We start from the raw sequence: 23,908 nt of genomic DNA on the forward strand, positions 1-23,908 counted from the left end.
GAATCTTTAAGGCTTCAAAACAGGTTAAAACACACATGCAAAAACCTCTTAGACATTAACTAGACTAGTAGAAAAGTTCTGTGTCGACATACTTTCTATAGAGAACATTTGGTTTCAGATTTGGTAGGAATCTGTCCACTTTTAGGCTCAGACAGGATGCCGTCTCTCCCAAGTCAGCAGTGTCCTTTCCACTGCAATACAGAAAACACGGAAGACCGACGAGTGGATTGTGCGACTTTAAGCCCAGGACTTTTAACAAAACTGTTTCAAGGTCGAACACAATGCTTAGTTTATGTCTGGAGCTCCACAAATACCTAAGAAATGAACTACATGAAAAGTACACAAGGAGTTTCCAGAAAATTCTTTCATCACCTAATTCTAAGGCACCTACTCCTGTGTATGTCATGACAGTCTTTCCCACCCTGTGACACTTTGCCAGGTCATACAGCCTTGGGAACATGCTTCTCATATATCAAAAATTCTGCAAAAATTACTATCAAAAGCATATGCTTCGGATCCGGCATCCACACAAGGTTTGGAGAATAAAGGGAGAGATGCTGTTTCCTTCTCAGACCGTATTTGGGAATGAAACCAGCGGATCCGGGGAGAATGTTCCCCCATTGTATTCGGCAATAAAATAGAAGCAGCAGCAGCAGCCTCTTTGTAACACAGAGCACACCAGAGCCGGCTGATTTTTTTTCTGATGTTTCTAATGATGCCCGGCGTGGTGCCTGCCTCCAGCTCCTCTGCTATTTGTGCCACCATTTTCACTCTGGTGATGAACTAGAGATGCACACTTGAAGAGAGACTATCAGAGACTGGGATGAGGAAAATCAATTTCAAAGCCCCAAAGACAGCCGGTACAGAAGGTCACCGAACATTTTACGTTGCTTTGTGGCTTTGGAATCTTGAGGGGGATTCTATTAACAACAACAAACAGCCTCATGGAACTGCGTGGCATCATTAACTGTAAGGCCGCGGAGCAGCGAAAACACACGTGGGGAGGGTCACCTGGTATTAAGCACAATTAATAGCTGCTCGTTTTTTTTTTTCTGAAGTTCAAAAATCTGTTTCTTTGTTGATCTGCCTTCAGACCAACCTTTTCATTTCAGCTTTCTGCCTTTGGTTCTAGCTTCTAATTTCTGATTCTGTGATGGGGCTTTCCCTGGGACATGTCACAAATTAAAAATTACTATCTAAAAAAGGATACAAACAAACTTATTGACAAAACAGGAAAAGACTCACAGACTTAGAAAACAAACTTAGGGTTACCAAAGGGGAAAGGTGGGGCAGGGAGGGATAAATCAGGAGGTTGGGATTAATGCACACTCAGAACTATATATACAATAGACCATCAATAAGGACCTACTGTATAGCACAGGGAACTCTGCTCAGTACTCTGTAATAACTTTTCTGGGAAAAGAATATGAAAAAGAATAGATATAGGTATATGTATAATTGAATCACTTTACTGCATACCTGAAATGAACACAATATTGTCCATTAACTATACTCCAGTATAAAATAAAAACTGAGAAAATTAATCAGGACAGAGGCTGAATCTCTTGTTTTTTGTTGCTGCCCCCATTCCCACCTTTTCGTCACTGTTGGTACCTCTGTCCTTAACGCCTAACTGACAGACGGAGAGCTCATTTTCAATTACTCTTTTCTGCCTGCCCCCTCCTCTCACTAGTATTCAACTGTCAGAGAATCTTGTACTCTTTCCTTCACCGCATTTCTCCCTTGCTTTTGTTCTCTGTTTCATTCATTTTGCTTCATTGCCAGGGTGGAGCAGCTCTTCCGAGTTCTTGAAGCTCAACGTCCTCATTTTAATTTGGCCAAAGCCAAGAACGGGCACAAGTAACATTTTCATTTCAAATTTTCTTCTACTCTCGAGTGAAATGCCATGTTTTTAATACTGAACCCTCACAATACATCTACAGTGGTTACTACAATCACCTCCGTATGCCCACTCATTATGTCCATCTACCCTTACCTCAGGCCACTTACAGCTGCTTCCAATCATTTATTTCACTCTTTTACTCAATCTCTCAGCAGGTATGTTTTGTTCCTTGCTAACTCTTCACTTTTGATGGAGTTAGTCTTTCAAAGTAATTACTTTGAAAAAACTTGACTATCATTAAAATTTTTAGTGAAGAAATAATAGGGCTTTTTGAGTTATTTTAAATATGCCTTTCTATATTATATGTAATATCAACTCATTCAGCGCTCATTTTATAAGATCCTAACATCACGTACAAAACTGAACAAGTTATAAGATATAATTAAACTGTAATTGTACAAGCGTCACCAGGAAATAAACAGGTTAAGACCAGTCTTTTGTTCAGGAGGTTAATATAATCGTGATGTTCCTCTAAAATCAAAGAACATGGCTTAGTAAGTCGGAAATTATAGGGACCAGACGGGGAGAAGCACCCCAGAAAACTGTGTTACAGTATCATTTAAAGCTGTGTGAGTGATTTCCTCAGGGGGCCACTGGGATGGAAGATAAAAGTCAACAAGAAAGTGTGTAACCACTGAATGAAATTTTAATAGATTAACTTCATAATTGGTTATCTTCACAGAAAAATAGTTTTTCCCCCCTTTCAATGCTTTATACAGTGTTAAAAACCTTTTGAGAGATGAGCAAACAAAGCAAATGATTAGAATGAAAAACAGAATAATAGCCAGTGTTCAGTTTCAATCCCTAAGGCACAGCTGAAACCTTCACTGGTGAGATACAGGCATCTGGAGAAACATTTCTATTGTCCACAGCCTGTTCCATCTAACTGGGAGAAAGGCTCTATTGCGTAGGAATTATTGATACTTTCTTCCTCTTCTTGCAGTCTCTGTTGAACAGAGAGAGTAATTTACATCAAGCTAAATGTGAACTGTTTAAATGTCTTGATGCCTTGCTTTTTATGTTTCTAGGCAAATCAATAAAAAAAAAACTTACCCAGAATATAGATTGCTTGCTTCAAATTGGATGCTCTGATTTCAAAGACAATGCGCCGGTAAGAAGAAAGATGGGCTCTATTTGGCCAAATTTACAGCCTTTTCAGAATCCAAAGTTCTCACTTAAGAGCTCAAGAAATTTGAAGGTATAGGTTCTTTTTCCTTCTGGCAAAATATAACTTTCTAGATTTAAGAGGCTTATTAAAGGTCTCATAAGATTCCCACAACTTCAAACGACTCTTCCGAAATGACATTTTCAGATTTAAAGCAAATGAATCCCATACTTGTGGATTAAATTTACGTGGTAATATAAGAAAGCTAAAATTAACTACTGAGTTCAGATAGTTTTAGTCACTTGATAATGCCGAAACAATGGATGGTTTCCCTGGAATTCATCTTAAGACAAAATATTAAAAAAAATTTTTTTTTAATATAAAAAATTTAATTACTGTATGTTGTCTTCCATATTGCCAATTACCCCTGACTTAATTACTTGTGGTCTATCATGGAGAGTATATATATTAAACATCGCACGAGTTAAAATAGCCCCAAATATTTGCCAGTATGTAAGAAATGATAAAACTGAAAGATGATATGAACTATTACCTAAGAACTTTGAACCTTAAAACCTGTGCTTCATTATTGAGCATTTTCACTATCAAATTCTGATTTTTCAATCTCAAGGCCAATTGGATTATCTGCTAAATATATTTTTAGCAATGTGTTTGTGACTGATTAAAAGACCTAAAAAAGCCGTTTATTGAAGTGATGGGCTTCAGGATAATGATCCAAGCAAATATAAATTTTGGGGGCCGCTATTAAACAGAAATCTAAAGAAAGCAAGTCCATTTAGAAAATTAGCTATCTCTATTCAAGGCTGGGTTCCTGTTAGTTTTCCTTACCTTTCAGGGACTGATGCTCAATAGATACCCAGAGATACCTGGGGAATTACTTACTGTTCTTAAATACCTAACTGTTTGGAAAGAATCTCCATCAGTTGAGGATGAGGGCACTCAGGAGTTCTGTGAAGATTCCAGAACTAAGAGATTGTAGACGCTGCTATGAATTTTCATGGAGTAGCCCACCCACGCTAACATCTGCATAAGACTGCATAGAGTATTCTGCAGTCACCCATCTTTCTCATGGAGCCTTCCATCAGATTGATTTTGGACTCACAGGTTTTGGTAGAACCTTGAGAATTTACATAGTCAAGGCTTAGGCCACCAACAGGTGCAGAAATGTGCTTTGAGACTATTACATACATCAAAGCAGTGGTTCTCAAACTTCAGCTTGCACCAGAATCCCTTGGAAGGGATTGTTAAGACATAGAAGGTCTGGGGTGGAACCCCAGCAGCTCATGCTTCTGGGTCCAGGGACCATACTTTTGAGAACCACTGCAGTAAAGGAACTGGTGTGTTAGTTTCTTAGCTTTGGTTTAGCTTCAAGACTCCCATCCAGGTTGTATAACAAAACAGAAAATCAACCCAAAGACTCTTGCTTAAACAGTCACTGCTGCTAGCTCTCTTCAAGTAGTTTAGAGCAAATGGAATGTGTAGGACATGAGGCTTGATCCATCCGACCTCAGGATCCAAAGGCCTAACCATTTTTCACCGTATTATGTCATCTCACTCTTTATTTTTTACTTGCAACAACCTTTCCTTTACTGTTCTTCCCCTTCGATTTCACCTGTTTGTTAAGAAACTGGTTCCTGCGTCCTTTCTAATTTCATTGCCACTTTTAAATGCCTACCACATTTATTGACTCTTACTTATCTCTAAATGAGACACTGGGGTCCATTCTACCCTGGTTCTTCTTTGTTTCCCAGAGTATCTATATTATGTGCTTATCAGACATTCACCAACAAACCACCTTATTCCATTAGGACCTCTTTTTTAGAGAGTTCTTTCCTTTTTTCATTGAACTTAGTACTTGGATTTGTCAGTCATGTAGAAGGCTACCTGATAATCCATCTTGGGTATCTACAACTTCCCAAAAGGTTTCACTACTTTTGTTCATACAGATAATGCTATTTCTCCACTCGTAACCTTTCTGTCTTTATATATTCTCCTTTTTTCTCTAAATATTTTGCTTCCATGTTATTACCTGAATTAAAAGAAAGAGTTATCTCTACTCATTCTCTATTAGGAAATACTTCTGGAAAAATCAATTCTAAACATTTTAAAAGCACTGGATACACACACACACATACACACACACAAATCTAATCTCCTTACCTCCTTACACATCTGTCACTATGAGGCAAAAGAAACAAATGAGTATTTTCCTGTAGAACATTAGTTCTCCCTGACTTTTCCCCTTTGAAGCAGCTTAGGACCAAGCAGTGACAATCGGGGTGACTTTCTCAGCACTGACCATGGTGTGTGCACTACCACACATGTCCTGACAAAGGTTGCAGAACTAGGAGCTTCTGAACCACGAAAACTACACAGTGAAAAAAAAATTCTCTCACTGAGGTTCAGAGGGAGCAGAATTCTAGTATATTTGAAAAAAGAAATCCTACATTGAATCCTCATTATTACAGTTGAAGATTTTCCTTTCATCCTTTAGATATTATTTTAGAACATGTTTTCAACGGTGAGTAAGAGAACCAGTGAAGAGTTACTTAACTGGTAGGAGGAAAGTAAAAAGTATTTGGAGAACTAGTTTTTAATTAACTTCTTCAGCAACCACTGTGCTGAAGCAGCACTTGCCAAAAGCTAAAACAAAGAATAAAAAATTGTCAAATGGGATATTAAAACTGAATAGGCTTGTCTCAAGGATTGATGAAAAGGTGAAACAGTTGAGAAAAAACAAAATTTGCCTACCGTGAATCAACGACAAACCTCAATATTTTTCACTTTGCATTTTGATAATTTAATTTTTGCTAATTTTGGGGACTTCTGGAGGTCCAGTGGCTAAGACTTTATGCTTCCGATACAGGGGGCCCGGGTTTGATGCCTGGTCAGGGAACCAGATCCCACATGCTGCAAATGCGAGTCTGCAAGCCACAACCAAAGAACCCAGTGCAGCGAAATGAATTAAAAGAATTGATTTCTGCTCATTTCTAAACAGAAGGAGTCTAGAAAAGGTGATGCGTGTTGGGTGTGTGGATAAATTTTCTAAGAACTGGTCAGGGCTTGTTCAAAATAGATGAATTATTTTGCTTCCGATGTAAAGGTATTATCACTATAAACAACTGAAAATATTTTATATTAAGTAATATATTGTGCAAAAAAGGAAATATTTTAAACTCCTACTAATTAAAATGCCTGTTCTTGTATTACCTTTAAATTAATTGTGGTATGCATTTAAAAAATATTTTAAATAAGAAAATTAAACCTCCTCCACGGGAGTAATCAGCATTAGAATGTAAATTACATATTTTGACATGAAAACAAAAGAACAAATGTGTCATGAGTCTAGCTGCGACACAGTGAGTTAGTGAGACTGATAAACTACTTCATGCTGATAGCATGTTGTGGCCTCAAATCTATTACACTTTTGAATTGATGTGCTATTATCTTTGGACAGCTTTCACACTAGGAGGTGTTCCCAACAAGAAAAATGTCTTAAATGAAAAGTTTATAAACAAGATATATTTCGCTGCTATTACCTGAATTAATATGCACCATTAGCGGTTGACAAAAAGAGGATTGAGAGAAAAAATTGTTTTATGATATTTTACCAAAAAATTGCAATATGAATGTATTGATAACTGTACATTTTGGCAACTGCCCTTGTATCATCTGTAGTCATACTGAGTACACAAACATGTACTTGGTAAATACAGCATCATGTGTTAATTGATCTTTGAAAACCGGGAGGCAAAATTCTGGACAGTATGAAGGTGATTTGCGGGAAATGTACTTTAGTAACCTTTTTACTGTCTTACATTTACTTTTCAGTTTTAAATAAGGAGAGACATACAATGTAAACTTTAAGTATAATCACATTTGTAAAAAATACATAAGGCTATAATGGGAAGAAAAATATTTTTACTATGACTTGTTTTAACTTAAACATGTCTATAATCAAGTAACAAATCATCCTGCAGAGTTTGCTTGGGAGCATTAAGAACTGAACAACTAGATTAAATATGCACAATTTTTAAAACTATTATCAAAATGGCTAAAATAGCTTCTTAGTCTTTGATACATTTTAGCTGTTTTAATTGTGTAGCCATGATATCAAAGACCCAAACCTACATTAGATAGTTTCCTACATGTTTTAAGATATCAATTATACTACTGTTGGGAGTTATTACATACTAAATATATTAAAATTAAAATAGAAACAAAAAAGGAGATCTTAAAATTCCTATGTGCTATTTGAACAAGATTTAATCTATTTTATTAATTCATTTAATTATTGATGCCTTAAAATTGTTCAGCAAAGCTCTTTCTATAAATTTGAGAAGGAAGCGTGATCTATGAAAACAATAATTTCAGGTGTTGATGTAAGCTGATGAAGAATAAAAACGTTCCAGGGTTTTAAGAGATGTGGAAGGTATCCTCGTCAATCAAATGTGTGATGGAGAGCAAGAAGTATTTAATAAAACAGAACGGAAAGCGATCAGCCCAAAGAGTGGTGAGTGTTCTAAGGAAAGCTTATTGAGGCCCTATTGAAAGTGTGTAGAGTAAACATTATGTTATTTAAACTTCATAAAGTCCCCACTCCGTGTGTATTGTAAAATCTACTCTTTTTTTGGAGGCTGCATTGTGCAACCTGTGGGATCTTAGTTCCCCAAACAGGGATTGAACCCATGCCCCTGTGTTGGGAGTATGGAGTTTTAACCACTGGACTGCCAGGGAATTCCTAGGTAGTAGTATTTTAAGTGGCTCGGAATATGAGGTGAGATACTAAGAACTCATAAAGAGGGTCACAGCAGAATCAGAGGGGCTACCAAAGAGAATGTATTAAACTTATTTGGCTAACTGTATGTTCAAGATTTTAATCTTACGGGCTAAAAAGAAAGCATTCTGAGAATGGGGTAACAGGACAACAGACTCAGGCTTGAAACGAGAGGAGAAGGAAATAAAATAGGCAAAAGTCAGTCAAGCCAAAATGAAGAAACACAGGAAAAGAAAAGCAATTGTCTTTGACAGGGCATTGTTCATTGGTGATGAAACCAGAGGATGAAACTTTAGAGAGAAAAAATCGTTTTAATTTTGGACAATGTATTCTAGAAAAAGATAAAATCAACATGAAGTGATGATGCTAAGTAGAGATAACACACACAGGTACATACTCTCGCAATCAAGGAAAGAGGACTGAAACATGTTTTCACAGACAATCTCAGTGAAGAGTAAAAGAATCTTTTAAAAAAAACTTCCAAAAACAGTTGCTGAGGAAGAAGAGAGGCACCTTACAATGAATAGGTCAAATACAGAAAAAAGGTAATGCCAAAATCACAGTCATTAGCTGTGACCAGAGTAACCGCACAGGTGACCTTTTACTTTGATCATGCTCAGAGAAGCGACTAGAAATGTGTTAGGAGTAATTAAGAATTCATTTCCCTAGGTATCGTGGAAATTAAGGTTATCATATATGAATATTTTATACAGATTGCTGGTTATCCAAAACCAGACATTATCAGAGTACACAGTATTTGCAATTGGAGGGAATTATGCTTTCAAAAAGTCATTTAAAGCCTTTAGCAAATGATTAATGCATACGTTCTTGGTATCTTAATTGCTATTAAAAAAAACTGGTTCACCTCAATTAAACAAAATAACACTCCTACTCTATTGTACAGTAACTTCATCATACTCAAAAGATACCTAAAGCTTTAAAAGCCTTAAAACACAACTGGGGTCTCGCTTCTGACTGATGTGAAGACAATGCATCTATCAAGGTTTTTATGGATTCATTCCAAACATTTATTACTTTAGTTAATTAAACGTTTCAGGGATATGAATAGTTGCCTTTCATTATAATTTGAAGATTTCTTTTTTCTTCTCAAGAACAAAATGAACAGACTTGGGGTTCCTATCTGCATAAATTTACCTTCTTTTTGCTGAATGACAGGAATAGTGAAAAACACAAGAGATTTTATTCTGGTAAAACTATGGTTTAGTCTTAGACTACCTCACACATAAAGATAAATTAGACATAAATACTCCAGTTAAAACATACGTTTCTCGTTTTTGGAGAGAAGAGAGCTACTTAATGATAAAAGATATCTGCTCAACTCTTAACCAATTAGGTTATCTTATCCTATGCAATGGTTGTTATTATCTGGTCAAATTAAAAAACATTTATGAAGCACCTATTATGTTCTAGAGGCTTTGCTTACATTATTTCATTTAATACAACATTTTTGAGGTGATATTATTATTGCATCGGAAACTGACCTCAGATTTAAATAATTTGTAGATTATTATATAGCTAGTTTAAATGATGGATCTAGGATTAAAAATCAGGTCTAACTGCAAAGCTTGTGTTTGTCTCATGATGCTAAACTGTGTTTTTATATATCTACTAGATCTTAAGGAATATATATCAATACGGCCTCCTGAGAGTCAAAATTTTAGAGTATGATTAGTCCACAGCCTACTTTCTCATTTTAATTATTGGCATGATGCCTGTTAAACAACCTAGTTGGGGCTATAGCATTACAACTGGTTAGTAGTAATTTCACATTTAAAAATTATGCTTTCACTTTCACTTATCTTAGTAATCATCTGTGAATCTTTATCTCATATTTTAGAATGAGGTCTCCTTTAATATAACAGAATGGTTTCAGAAACCAAATTATAATGCTACTGGAGAGACACAGAGGCCCATTGTTTGAGTAAATTCAGGATCAAATTTTCTCTTCAATATTTTTAGTTAATATGATTTACCTCTAACATCTGACATTTAAGAAATTAAATTTGAACTTTTTGGATAAAAAAGCCATTCAATACACCGATTTAATACGTGCCCCCTCTTGTTCTCTGGATATTGCAAGAAGAAAAGAAAGATGACTATTTTACATGTCATTCTAGGAATTACATATTTTGGAGGCCAACGGCAGTTTTTTTCTGGGAAGGGTTAAATATTTGCTACAAATTGGCAATAAAAACTAGAAAATCTCAAAGTAGGAATCACACATGTATTCAACTAATGGCTGCCTTCCTACTGCCTCTTTTACTTCCTCTCTGTGTTATTATTTACCTTATGTGTAAAATAATTTGAACTTAAAAAGGAACTTTACTCTTGGGAATAAAACTTCGTTGGGGTACATATGCCTCTTTGCCAAGAACAGCCTCAGTTTATGCCTGTAGTTCCTGTGTCTCCTGTCGCTCTCACGCTGTCCTGGTTGGACGATAAATTATATGGTTATGATAGAACACAGGCATTGAGCTAAGAGTATAGCAGCTTCTGGAATTATCCTCCTCTCACTGAGATACATTTTTAAGCTACAAATGGATGAAATGTCCCAGGTCCTCAGCCTGCCTTTGTCTGTGGAAAAACTTTAGCCAAAGAATAAATTTAATCAGAGAAGTGAGAACATGCAGAAACAAAGGAAAAGTCAAACGAGACCAAATAATAACGTAGTCATTAAACATAGTCAAGGACCTTTAGTTCCTCCTCGAGGGCTATAGATTATATGCGGAGCCATATCCTGTGAGCTGTCTTACAGATGCTGAAACCCTAACCATATGGAGAAGGTAATTACATGATGACCAGGCAGTAACCATGACATAAGCTGCCACAATTCTGAGAACTGGCTTCAAGGAAATGGAAACAAACCGCCCATGGAACTGAAGACTAACTGTACCTAAAATAATCAAGATGAGGCTGACCAGCCCATTGATGACCAGCATCCAGATGCGTTTCAGAGATGACTCTGCTATTTCTGCACGCAGCCCCTCCCTCAGCCTGTAAAAGCTCTTGCCCATTGATGGTCAGGAGGAGGGGGACTTTGGACAGGAGACTGCCCTCCCCTCGGTGGCTGGCATCCAAAATAAAGCAAACTTTCCTTTCCACTAACCTGGCCTCTTCAATGGCTTTTGAATTGTGAGCAGCCAGACCCCACTTCTGGTTACATCGAGACAAGTCTTAAATACAAACACCTCCTAGCAAGCCTTCTTGTATCACACCTCTGTCCTCCCCTGTCTTTCTATGACTCTTACAACTGGACACACATATCCCTCTATGGGCCTTTTAGCAAATAACAAAAGTTATTAAAGACAAAGTATCTCAAGAGATCTTGGAATCCCTTTGATTTTGACTATTCACTAACATGCAATTTTAGATGAGTTTACAGGGTGTTTGTAAAAACAAACAAAACAAAAGAAAAATGGAGACAGTGAGACTCTCAAAAAATTTCTTAGCTGAGGCCCACATCCGATTTTGAAGTTTATGTTCTGGAACCTGAGCTTTTTCATTGTTACTTCTTGTTACCATATTTTGTGGGTTCCTCTTTTCCCACAGGTGTTCTTGGGTTTCCTCAAAATATATTGAACAGTTATACTCCAATAAAATATAGGATTAGAAAGGAAACAAAAAACTGCAATTAAAAAAAGGATATGGCATCAATTAGTAAAGTAAGTCAGTGGATCACCTTTCCAGTGAAATTTCACTTAAAGCTGTGTCTTTAATGAAGCAGGATCTTACTACTTACTACCTTGCTAAAGGTAGCTGGTTATCAGCTTGTAGGTGGAAGTACAATTTTTCAACTGGGAAGGCTTTCCCCTGGCACTGAACAGCCAGTACGTGTGTTGCTGCCTAGATTTCTAATAGCCAAGGCCAACTCAGACCTGGTTGTCTTTCCTTTTCCTTAGAACCATTTAAAGTAAAGACAAAAGGGGGGGGGGGGGGAGGAAAATATCTTACTTTAGTACATCATACATCTGTTTACATATTTTTTAAAAAAGATATACCCATTGATTTCCCATTAAAGCAGCCTAAGATATCTCAATATTTAAATTAAAATTGCAGTAATAAAAAGGTAACTGAATATGCGTTTTCATACATTAATAATTAGCAAAACATTACTGAGCTACAAAGTAAAAAGCTATGGGAACATAACTAACGAGCTATCCATGCCAAAGTAGACTTCATAATAAAACAAGACTTTAATAAATCTTTTATTAAATAGCTACATATGAGCCACTTGGTTAACATCTAATAGGTAACTACTAAGCTACTTAATTCACATATATAAATGAGGAACTTGCAGGCAATTAACTTTACAATTGCTGAGGGTCAGGCTTCTCAGGGAGTGTCTCTGTACCGCACCTTTAAGTACCACTGCTATCCGGAGTCCAGTGCAAGCTTTTCTTCAGCTGCTCTATATTCTGGCAGCGGCTATTATTATGTACTGAGGCAGCTGAAGTACAAAATAAACAAAGGATGAGCTACAGGCTATCAGATGCCCTAAAAATGAATTATATAAAAGACAAGAAATACTGAGCTCCAAGGAAAAGAGTCGTCAGAAAAATTCTAAGCAAGTATTGGTGTTCTATCCACGCCCAGATTGTTATTTCTAGGTGATGATAACATAAGAAGAATATACTCATAAATGGCAAATAATTGTTTGCATCTTGATATGACTCTATATCTGAAAACTCACTGGAGATGGGAGACCAGAGCTATTCTGTTTATTGGGTAGAAATGTACAGGACCCAATACTATTGATTGTCCCCAGCAGCAGCAAATGTTAAATTCATTAGCAAAAGGAAAGAAACACTTTTACAGAAGCAAGAATCTGCTGGTGGGAAAAAATACTTTTTAATAAATCAACATGAAAGCTATACTGAAACAGACAGGACATATCTTTTATGTCTTCTGTATCAAGTTTAGATGTGAATTACTGAGATTTTAATGGATTATTACATGCCACTTGTTGCCAACTATTATCACGATATGCTGAAAGGAGAAAAGGGGAAGAGACAAAGAGAAAAAAATAGAGGTTCTTAATCTACACAGAACTGAATTTTAATCTTTATAGCTAATATCTTTTAAATGACAGTTTCAGGAAAATGACAATCAGTAAGATAAGTCTTACTTATCATAAGTAGCAATAATTGCCAAAGATGAAACTCTACACTAGATTTTAAAATAGTTAAAGGCAGACACAAGTCTGGATGAAGTTGTTAATATAGTTGAAACTGAGAAGCATACTCAATAGGGAACCTTAACTAAAAAAGGAAAAATCAATGATAAATAAGCCTGGTTCTTCACCTCAAGAGTTCCAACCAAGTGAGACTATTAAAGAAACCACAGTGGCACTGTGGCAGCATGGTGTGAAATTTCCTCACCACTGCTTAGGCTGATTCACCGAGTGCCTGCAAGTGGAAATGCCATTTCTTTTGATCAGTAATATTATAAGGTGTGAACATTGGAAAAGGAGAAAGGAGAAACGAACAAAACTCTACCACAGATTAAAATAGTTTAGCATGATGTACAGTGTCTAGATTCATTATACTTTCTATATATGTGTGTGAGAATATCAACTAGCAGATTTTCTTCCTTTGTCAATTCATAAAACTATAAAATGTAATTCCATTGATGGTTCATGAGTAGTACTGCTTTGAAATGGAATTTCAAATGGCACAGCTTTGAAATTGCTCTGAGAGTGATTTCTTATATGGTCTGAATTTGGAGAAATCAGTTACAATTTCACATATAGTCACCATGGGTTCTCTTCTAAAGAGCCACTTTCTTTGCTCACTCACCAACAACAAATATTCATTAGCACAATATGAGGAATAACAAGAACACGCCGTACATTTCCCTCCAATGATCCCAAATATCTGCACTTCAAATTAAGCCTTCAGGACTTCCCTGGAGGTCAGGGATTAAGAGCCTGTCTGCCAATGCAAGGGACATGGGTTCAGTCCCTCATCCAGAGAGATCTCACATGCCACACAGCAACTAAGCCCGCGCGTTGCAACTGCTGAGCCGGTGCTCTCGAGCCCAGGAGCTGCAATGACTGAGGCTCATGCTCCAGAGGCTGTGCTCTGCAACAAGAGAAGCCACAGCAACTGAGACGCTCACGCACTACAACTGGAAAAAGCCCGAGCACAGCAACCAAGTACAGCGTAGCCAAAAATAAACTAATTAACTGAAAAAAAAAAAAAAAAGGATATGGCTTCAAGGAATACCATCTTTCCTATCACCAGTTTTTGAGGCTTTTGTGCTAACTACCACATCCCCCCCAATTAAATGCATTTCTGATGACCTAACTTGGCACATTTCATAAATATTTGTCAAGACACTTATTGTCAACTACATTGCAATTATCCATATTCAATTTGATGTCTCAGCTGGAAAATTACTTTTTTCCTAATACATTTTTTTTTCCAAATGACAACATTGATTAGTTGTTTAGTGTGTGCTAATTAATGACACTGGGTAAATTTAAATGACACTGTGCTAATAAACTCAGGAAGAAAAAAATCTGTGCACATGACTCTTTGTCTTTAAGTGAAGAAATCTGCTGCTTGCCTACTTCTTCTGTACTCTCTCTTCCTAATTGCTCCAGGAACAGTGCTCAATAATACAAAATAAATAATAAAACCCAGTTACTCTTGGCTGACACTATAGACAAAAAGGGTTCTTCTTAACCTGTTCTTAGTTCAAGAGTAAAAAGAAAAAAAAACCAGAAAGATTTGTATTGTTGACAACTACCTGTGAGCACCTCCTGCTTACTCATCCTCAGGGTAGAACTGCTTTAGGTCACACAATTAATGGCAAAAAACAGCAGTTTATTCACTGAGACCCACTTTTTCATTCAGGACCTAATGTAAATGCTGACTTTTAGCACTTCCCTGGTAGTCCAGTGGCTAAGAATCTGCATGCCAACGCAGGGGACACAGGTTCATCCCCGCTCCGGGAAGATCCCACATGCCTCGGAGCAACTGAGCCTGAGAGACACGACTATTGAGCATCGACTATTGAGCTGATGCTCGAGAGCCCGGGAGCCACAGCTATTTAACCCACATGCAGCAACTCCTGAAGCCCACACGCCCTGGAGCCAGTGTTCTGCAACAAGAGATGCCACTGCGATGAGGAGCCCGGGCACCACAACTAGAGAAAGCCCTGGGACAACAACCAGTTTCCAGTGTGAACAAATAAATAAGTAAATAACTATTTGTTTGTTTTTTAAAGCTGACTTTAGCCAGGGTCTCCACAGGGCAGGGCACTTAGGGGAACATTCTCCCAGGAGGTTCAGCATCCTCTGGTTTCTGGCTTTATGTGGAGATGAATCTTTTTCTCTGAAGCTACGAGAAGCTTCAGGGAAGGCAGGGAAGAAATAAACACTAGCAGGAGTTTTAGGGGAACGGTGCTGCAAAGCCGCCAGTAGGAGACCCATGAGGTAGGACACCACAGCCTTGCTTTGCGATACATAGCTCTAAGGAGATGCTGGCTGTTGAGGTCCAGACCAAAGGAAGAAGATAAGGTTTTCTGTATTTGGAGATATTTAAAAATGAAATGGATCAGCTCAAAATAGCTCTGGCTGGTCTATATTCTTGTGTGAGCAGGTTGCTAACTGCGGGCCAAGCTGTGCTAGAACTCGTAATTGTTAAGAACCTCAGGGAAACATCAGCATGTGCTAGAGAAAAAGCACCAAGCTGGCGAAGCTTCTGGAAGGGGAGACTGAGAGGGGCCCCCGGGCCATGGTGTAGAGATGGGGCAAAACGGCTTTGTGGAATTACACATTCCCAACTGCACGATGACTACCAGAGGAAGGGAGTTTCAGGAACAGAAGTTCAGTTCATCATAAGGAAGCTTTTCCTAATAGCATGGTCTAGGCATGAATCGGAGAAGGCAATGGCACCCCACTCCAGTACTCTTGCCTGGAAAATCCCATGGATGGAGGAGCCTGGTAGGCTGTAGTCCATGGGGTCGCTAACAGTCAGACACGACTGAGCAACTTCACTTTCACTTTTCACTTTCATGCATTGGAGAAGGAAATGGCAACCCACTCCAGTGTTCTTGTCTGGAGAATCCCAGGGACGGGGGAGCCTGGTGGGCTTCCATCTATGGGGTCGCACAGAGTCGGACACGACTGAAGCGACTTAGCAGCAGCAGCAGCAGGCATGAATGGAAATAAAGCTGGAAGGAACTTGAAACCTCCCTCACATTGCAAAAAACTAAAATATCCGTAGCAAATGGTCATCTGACTTATGCTGAATTATCATCTGTGAGAGTCCACGATGATTTTAGGATGCAATAGACAAAATGGAGCCTGTGAGAATCAGAGGCATCTAGATCCCAGCAGATGCACAATATAATCACTGCATTCTGGGACTGAGAATAATCACCCTTATATCTCTATCCCTTTTTTCCCATATGCCTGAGAATCTGAAGATAAGAAAATTAATGGTAGCAAGGAGAAGTTTCACTGAAGCCCTTTTTACTTATCTCTCATAGACTACAAAGTGTGAAAAGGATGGCCAAGTGTATTGCCCCACCAACCAAAAGAGCACCAATAATGTGGCCCTGTTTCTCGAGAAGACCAACAGTGTGGAGAAAAGGAAACCCTCCTACACTGTTGGTAAACTGGTATAGCCACAGTGGAAAACCAGTATGGAGGCTCCTTAACAAACTAAATATAGAACTACCATATGATCCAGCAATCCCACTACGGGGCATATACCCTGAGAAGACCATAACTCTGTAATGATGCACGCTGGTGTTCACTGCAGTGCTATTTATAATAGCCACCTAAATGTCCATTGACAGATGAATGGATAAAGAAGATGTGGTACATACATAAAAAGGAATATTACTCAGCCATAGAAAGGAATGCAATTGGGTATTTGTAGTGATGTAGCTGGACCTAGAGTATGTCATACAGAGTGAAGTCTGAAAGAGAAAAGCAAATATCGTATATTAACTCATATATGCAGAATCTAGAAAAATGGTACAGATGATCCTACCCGCAGAGCAGGTACAGAGAGGCGGACACAGAGAATGGATATGGACGTAATGGGGGAAGACGAGAGAGGGATGAATTGGGACATCAGGACTGACATATATACACTACCGTGTGTAAACCAGACAGCAAGTGGGAACCTGCTCTGTAGCACAGGGAGCTCAGCGTGGTGCTCCGTGGTGGCCTAGCGGGCTGGGTGGGGGTGGGCAGCAGGAAGGCTCAACAGGGAGGGGATATATACATACACACATACATATGCCTGAGGTACTTCACTCAGCAGAAGCTAACACAATAGTGTAAAGCAACTGTACCCCAATTTTTTTAAAAAAGTAAATCTCTCTTACTGAGGAAAGGGTTGGACCAGCGTATCTTTCCATTTCAGATGCTAAAAAAAATACAGTTTGTTGACTGCTGTCAAACATGCGTTCTCCACGAAGGTACACTGTGTGGTCCTAACAGTCAAATCCTCCACAAGCCACCCCTTCAGGACTCACCTGCTTTCCAGTGGTACATTACTGCCAAGGACCCAGCTGTCCTGCAGCTGGACGGACTCGGGTGTGGTTTGCAGCTCGGCGGGCAAAGCAGCCGGCGGGGCCGGGCTCTGGTTCCTTCTATTGGTCAGGGAGTTCCTATTGAGAGAAGTGATGGATGGATGATGCTGTGCGGAGTGCTGCTTATGGGAAGGTGGCAAAGGCTGTAGGGTGGACTGGCCTTGGTTGTTTGCAGGTTGCTCTGAAAAAAAGAAAAGGAAACTCATTATATATAAGTGTATGTGTACGTACACATTTATACACACTACCAATTTCTTGGGGATCCACCACAGATCCATTAGCATTAAAAACGGCATAGAAATCCATTACCTAATATATTTGCATATTATTCTATTAGGCGGGTGTTCAGTGACATTCTCTAAGAGCAAGTTTACCCTTGATACGCAAAGTTCTAATTAATCTACAACAGATGGTAAAATTGCTTTTGGTTTTAATTTGTTTCAGATTTTTTTTTCATCTGGTTTTATTAACACCTACAGAAAACAGCATCTGACAGCTCCCCTAATGCGCCTTTACATTTAAGCTTTTTTTTTTTTTTTTAACAAACCAACCCTGAAATGAAATGGGTAATTTCAGTAGAACACAAAGGTTTTGGAAATGCATATAATCCCTATAATTATTTAATGGAGTTTTTTTAAGCTTTATTTAACTGCAATAAATTATTACAAGCTCGTTGCTAAACAGTAGTCGACTACTCTAGTTTAGTGCATTTCAAATAAGGCAGATCTGCACTGTGATCTACTAATAGACGCTAAGTATTCTTTAGCAGAAGGTCACTCTGTGAAGCAGATGTTGTTTCATGGATATTTAACAGACTGAATCACAGCTGATTACAACGTCAGAAGACTCATATACTTAATGACCGTTACATCCATTAGAACACACACAGAACAGATTTTCCAATTTCACAGTGTGCAGTAGAAGTATTTTGGAGTAAGTCATAGGTGACCACAGTGACTCATGTCACTATGTCAGGGGTACGAATATTTTGTTTCGAACCAGAATCCTAGTGGATCCAGAGGCTTAAGTCCCTCAAGCTAATAAGCCATAAGTTAAAATGCACAAATGAATGCAACATCTGAGACCCATGTCTCAATCTCATTACCTAGCTTTGGACATGCCAGAATTCACAAACACTACATTTCAGCCAACAGACAGATGACTCCTTAATTTAATGCTAAACTTATTATGGTTCCGCGCACACAAGATGTCAATTTTTGACTAAATGCAGTTCAAAGTGCAATATAATTTTGAAGTGATGTATTAAATCATGCTATTAATATAAATGCATGTATTAAAAGAGAATAGGAAACGCAGGGACTATCTTTCATCTACAATGTGAACTCCAGCAGTGATTGCTAAGCCAAATAACACAGTCAAACATTATAATTCTGGTTGCATGGAATGAATACATGACATGTTAATAGTGTGAATATATATTATCAAACCTCTTTACAGGGTATGCAATTAAAATAACTCCTCCCATAGTATATAATATTAGTAATCACTGCATGTTTCCAGTGGTCCCTAATAATCATACCCTAATATCATACCATTTAACAACTAATAATTTCTTACTCTTGAAATGAAGGACAGAAATCACACCTAAATCCATGAAACAGAGCTGCTTCCTCGCAGTCTTCTTGAAGATTCCCACACTAGCAACTACAGAAATCTTACTTGGCCCATTGGTGTGCTGCTCATGAAAAACTATGGGTGTTCAAATATCAGTTAAAGGGAATCAGCCTTTGAAGGAATGGCAGGGTTACAATACAAATATGGTTGTAATCAGGTGAGAAAAAGAAACGGACATTTTAAAATTCATGACGATTTACCATTCAAGTAGGTGGTGCTAGTGGTAAGGAACCCGCCTGCCAATGCGGGAGATGTAAAAGAGACCTGGGTTTGATCCCTGGGTCAGGAAGATCCCCTGGAGCAGGGTACAGCAACCCACTGCAGTCTTCTTGCCTGAAGAATCCCATGGATAGAGGAGCCTGGCGGGCTATGGTCCATGGGGTCACAGAGAGTTGGACATGACTGAAGGGACTTAGCATGCCCGTAAGCAGTCATTTAATTTATTAGCTTTGCTGTTCCTAGATAGGTGTGTATGATCAGAATGGCTACAGAGGTCTTCAAGGAACATTTCAAGAAAATGCTTATAGGATGATATAATAAGCTACAGTTATGAGGGCCTAAACTAGGTTGGCCTCGTAATGAAAAGAGAAAAAAGAAACATCTTGAAAAGAAAAATATTAAGATTGTGCCTAAAAAGAAGTAGAGGAATGAGGCAAATGACTCCATGTTTTTAAGTACAGCTTCACGAAAGAATGGAATTATATTATAGATGGGTTACACAGAATAAATGATACATCAGCTATTATACTATGCTGAGAAAGAGCTATGTAGTAGAGGTCAGGATAACAAAGTGACTTCCTAACTCTGTCAGGTGTCGTGATAGTGAGTCTCCGTCTCCTCATCTGTATTGTGGGAAATAATACTGCCCCACCTCAGATATGCAGATGACACCACTCGTACGGAAGAAAGTGAAGAGGAACTAAAAAGCCTCTTGATGAAAGTGAAAGTGGAGAGTGAAAAAGTTGGCTTAAAGCTCAACATTCAGAAAACGAAGATCATGGCATCTGGTTCCATCACTTCATGGGAAGTAGATGGGGAAACAGTGGAAACAGTGGCAGATTTTATTTTTGGGGGTTCCAAAATCACTGCAGATGGTGACTGTAGCCATGAAATTAAAGGATGCTTACTCCTTGGGAGGAAAGTTATGACCAACCTAGATAGCATATTCAAAAGCAGAGACATTACTTTGCCAACAAAGGTCCATGTAGTCAAGGCTATGGTTTTTCCAGTGGTCATGTATGGATGTGAGAGTTGGACTGTGAAGAAAGCTGAGGGCCGAAGAATTGATGCTTTTGAACTGTGGTGTTGGAGAAGACTCTTGAGAGTCCCTTGGACTGCAAGGAGGTCCAACCAGTTCATCCTAAAGGAGATCAGTCCTGGGTATTCTTTGGAAGGACTGACGCTAGAGCTGAAACTCCAGTACTTTGCCATCTCATGCGAAGAGTTGACTTATTGGAAAAGACCCTGATGCTGGGAGGGATTGGGGGCAGGAGGAGAAGGGGATGACAGAGGATGAGATGGCTGGATGGCATCACCGACTCAATGGACGTGAGTTTGAGTGAACTCCGGGAGTTGGTGATGGACAGGGAGGCCTGGCGTGCTGCAATTTGTGGGGTCGCAAAGAGTCAGACACGACTGAGCGACTGAACTGAACTGAACTGAACCCAGGTATTAGTACCATCTAAGAATTCAGTTAAATGCATGCATTCGTCCACTTATGCACACACTTAGTCATTCATCCCACAGACATTTATCAAGCTTTTATATTTCAAGGATCTGCTAAACCAGTAACAGGTAAAAGCACTGTGTGAATGGTAAATTATCATAAATATTGTTATTGAAACATGAAAAGATTTAAGATCTATTATCATCATATATTTCAATATGTTGAATTTAACATTCTTATTCTTTTTTAACTTGAAAAGAATTTTAAATTTTTCATAGAAGTATTGTTGAGTTACAATATTATGTTAGTTTCTAGAGGCTTAATATACTTAAAAAATATACTTAATATACTTAAATAAAATATATTTAGTATGCTTAATATACTTAAATAAAAATACAAACAGTGGGTGCTCACTAGGCTCCTCTGTCCATGGAGTTCTCAAGGCAAGGATACTAGAGTGGATTGCCATTTCCTTTCCTAGGGGATCTTCCCAACACAGGGATTGAACCCACGTCTCCTGCACTGGCAGGCGGATTCTTAACCACTGAGCCACCACGGAATCCTCACTACCAGTGAAGCAAACCCAGATAATGAAAGCTAGGTTCAACTTAAAATCTGATGGAACAGAGTAAGTGCACAGTCTAAGCGAGATGGGATGGATGGCCAGACATTTAAATTCTGCAGCAGATCACAAACAGAAGCAAAATCTGAGGATGCAACTGGAGGTCAATGCTAGTTCTAAAGATTCCAGCTTACAGGACGTGAGAAGTAGCTGGAGCACGTATTTATCTATGCCAACTTCTTTTAGATCGATTATGTTTATAAAGCATAACAGGATAAAAGAAAATTTAACACTGTCAGAGAAGACAACAGAATAAAGGAAAACTGAAAATAGGCAAGATAAAGCCAAATACGAGATGAGTGGATGAATTCCTTCTCTATGGTTTTACACAGTTTTTTTTTTTTTAGTTTTTAAAAGGATCTTTCTTTTCTTTTCTTTTTAAAAGTATTTATTTATTTGGCTGTGCCAGGTCTTCATGTGGCATGCAGGATCTTCTGCTGGGTGTGTCGGCTTTTCTCTGGGTGTGGCACGTGGGCTCAGTTGCCCCACTGCGTGTGGGATCTTACTGCCCGGATCAAGGACTGAACTCTTGTCCCTGCAATGGAAGGCAGATTCTGAACCACTGGACCATCAGGGAAGTCCCTACACATTTTTAAAGCAGGGTATAAATCTGGCTCTAAATTACCTTGTTGCAAGCACAAAGAGGGAAACATGATCAATTACATGATTTGGGGTGTTTTTAAGCTCAAAAAACTTGCTTAAGAAAAGTATTGAGTTCAGAGAGAACATTCTCATTTACCCTCATAGGAAGACATATGAACATCCAGGGCAAAGTTTTATAACCAAGGTTTGAAGTGGGCACAAGGGTTTAGACTTGGAGACCAACAATAAGAATCTAAGTGGGCAGGTCCACACGAGAACAGCCAAAACATCTACTATAGACTTTGCTTTAAGCTAATCCACTGATACAGGCTTTACATAGACTTGAGAAAAAGTTTTAGATGGGACCTCACAGAGTCACTAAGTTCAATGTTCCTGAAACATAGCTCTGAACACATCATTTTATTTCTGGAAAACCCAAATGGCTTCCAAGGGCCTATAAAACTTATAATGAACTCTAAAGGTCAACGTGATCCTTGTCCACGATAGTCCCCCAGATATTTCTGAAATGTTTCTTTCATGAATTCTCTTGAAGTATCCTTGTCCTAGTCAAGCTTGCTGTACCCAGTACACCCCCCACACCTTTTGATTTCTGTACAGTGGCTTCTATCTGAAAGACATTTTCCTCCACCTTTCTGTATCCAAACCCTGTGTATTTCTAGCTCTAAGGATGATGACATGACCCTACTTCAGTATTCTTCAAACAGAAATCAGTTATTTCTTCCCTGAATCTTCTTAGGTTTTTTAATCTCTCTTTCCCATGGCCCTTCTCCTTTTCCTCTCTGTATTACAACTAATTTTGGAGGTCTCATGTTCCCCGTTAGATTCTCTATGTAGAGAATCCCTAAGGACCACACGATGATAAATACTCAATGGATACTTGTTGAATGAATGATTATTCATGAAGAAGTCAATGAAGGGTGAGTTGAAGTAAAAGTGGAGGCTTCTCACATTGCCTTCTGTTTTCATTACTGCAGTATAGTTGATATCAGTGCTATGTTAGTCTCAGGCGTACAGCACAATAATTCAGTTATACATCTTGTATTGCCTTTAATTGTAAGGCAATTTGCAAACATGTCTTGTTTCCCCAACTAAATTCTTAGATCCTGAAAGGCAGGACTCCAACTTAAAGTCCTTTGGCTTTATCAGTACATTTACTAAGCCTTCCCTGGTGGCTCAGATGGTCAAGTGTCTGCCTATAATGTGGGAGACCTGGGGTCAATCCCTGGGTCGGAAAGATCTCCTGGAGAAAGAAATGGCAACCCACTCCAATATTCTTGCCTGGAAAATCCCATGGACGGAGGAGCCTGGTGGGCTACAGTCCAAAGGGTTGCAAAGAGTCGGACACGACTGAGCGACTTCACTTCACTTACTAAGCCTTATTCAAAGACTCCTAAAAACATGTTGGATGGTTGGTGATACTTACGCATTAAAAGGACCTTGGCAGGTGGTAGGGGGTGGGGGTTGGGGGGTTGTGATCTCATCCAAGCAGGGTAGCATGCAACTCGCTCCAAAAATTGGATTTCTGGAATATTTCTTTTGAAACATGGCAGATATTCCAATATTTAAAATCTACCTTTTAAGATGTACAAATAATGGAACAATTACATAAAATATATAAGAATATATGATATAAATATATGATATGAGCAATACATAAAATATATATTATAGCTTGCCAAATATAATGTTTTCCTTACATTTTAAAGTTTATGATTAGAAATGCTCCAAATTAGATATTTTAGAAAAGATGTAGGTTAATTTTTCTAAACAGTCTTCCCTACTTTTTTTAAAAAATAAAATTTTTGGCACTGTGCTTCTAGAAATTATATACTATACCTAACTAGTGTTGTTTCTTTCAGCCCATCTTTCTTTGTCCAAGTTCATACAGGTCATATATCTTTCATGATAGCCTAACGGCTTCTGATTTTTATTTGATAAACTGAACACAGATGATAGCCAATATCTGTTCAAATTCACATTACATTAATAAAGATCAGATAGAC

At 38.4% G+C, this 23,908-nt stretch overlaps 1 protein-coding gene across 9 annotated transcripts in view; it reads right to left on the reverse strand.

The window, feature by feature from the left end:
- Nucleotides 1-23,908, reverse strand: part of TENM3 (teneurin transmembrane protein 3) — a 1,064,917-nt gene that overhangs the window by 172,722 nt on the left and 868,287 nt on the right. For 7 of the 9 annotated variants that reach the window (XM_044938509.2, XM_044938511.2, XM_044938515.2 and 4 more), the window contains 2 exons: nucleotides 17,323-17,560; nucleotides 93-191 (listed from right to left, as the gene is read on the reverse strand). In XM_044938509.2, the coding sequence (XP_044794444.1) occupies nucleotides 93-191; nucleotides 17,323-17,560 (337 nt within the window). The remainder of the gene's footprint in view (nucleotides 1-92; nucleotides 192-17,322; nucleotides 17,561-23,908) is intronic. The other 2 variants (XM_044938531.2, XM_044938534.2) reach the window with 1 other exon arrangement.

Source organism: Bubalus bubalis, chromosome 1, assembly GCF_019923935.1.
Source record: "Bubalus bubalis isolate 160015118507 breed Murrah chromosome 1, NDDB_SH_1, whole genome shotgun sequence".
NCBI classification, from domain to species: Eukaryota; Metazoa; Chordata; class Mammalia; order Artiodactyla; family Bovidae; genus Bubalus; species Bubalus bubalis.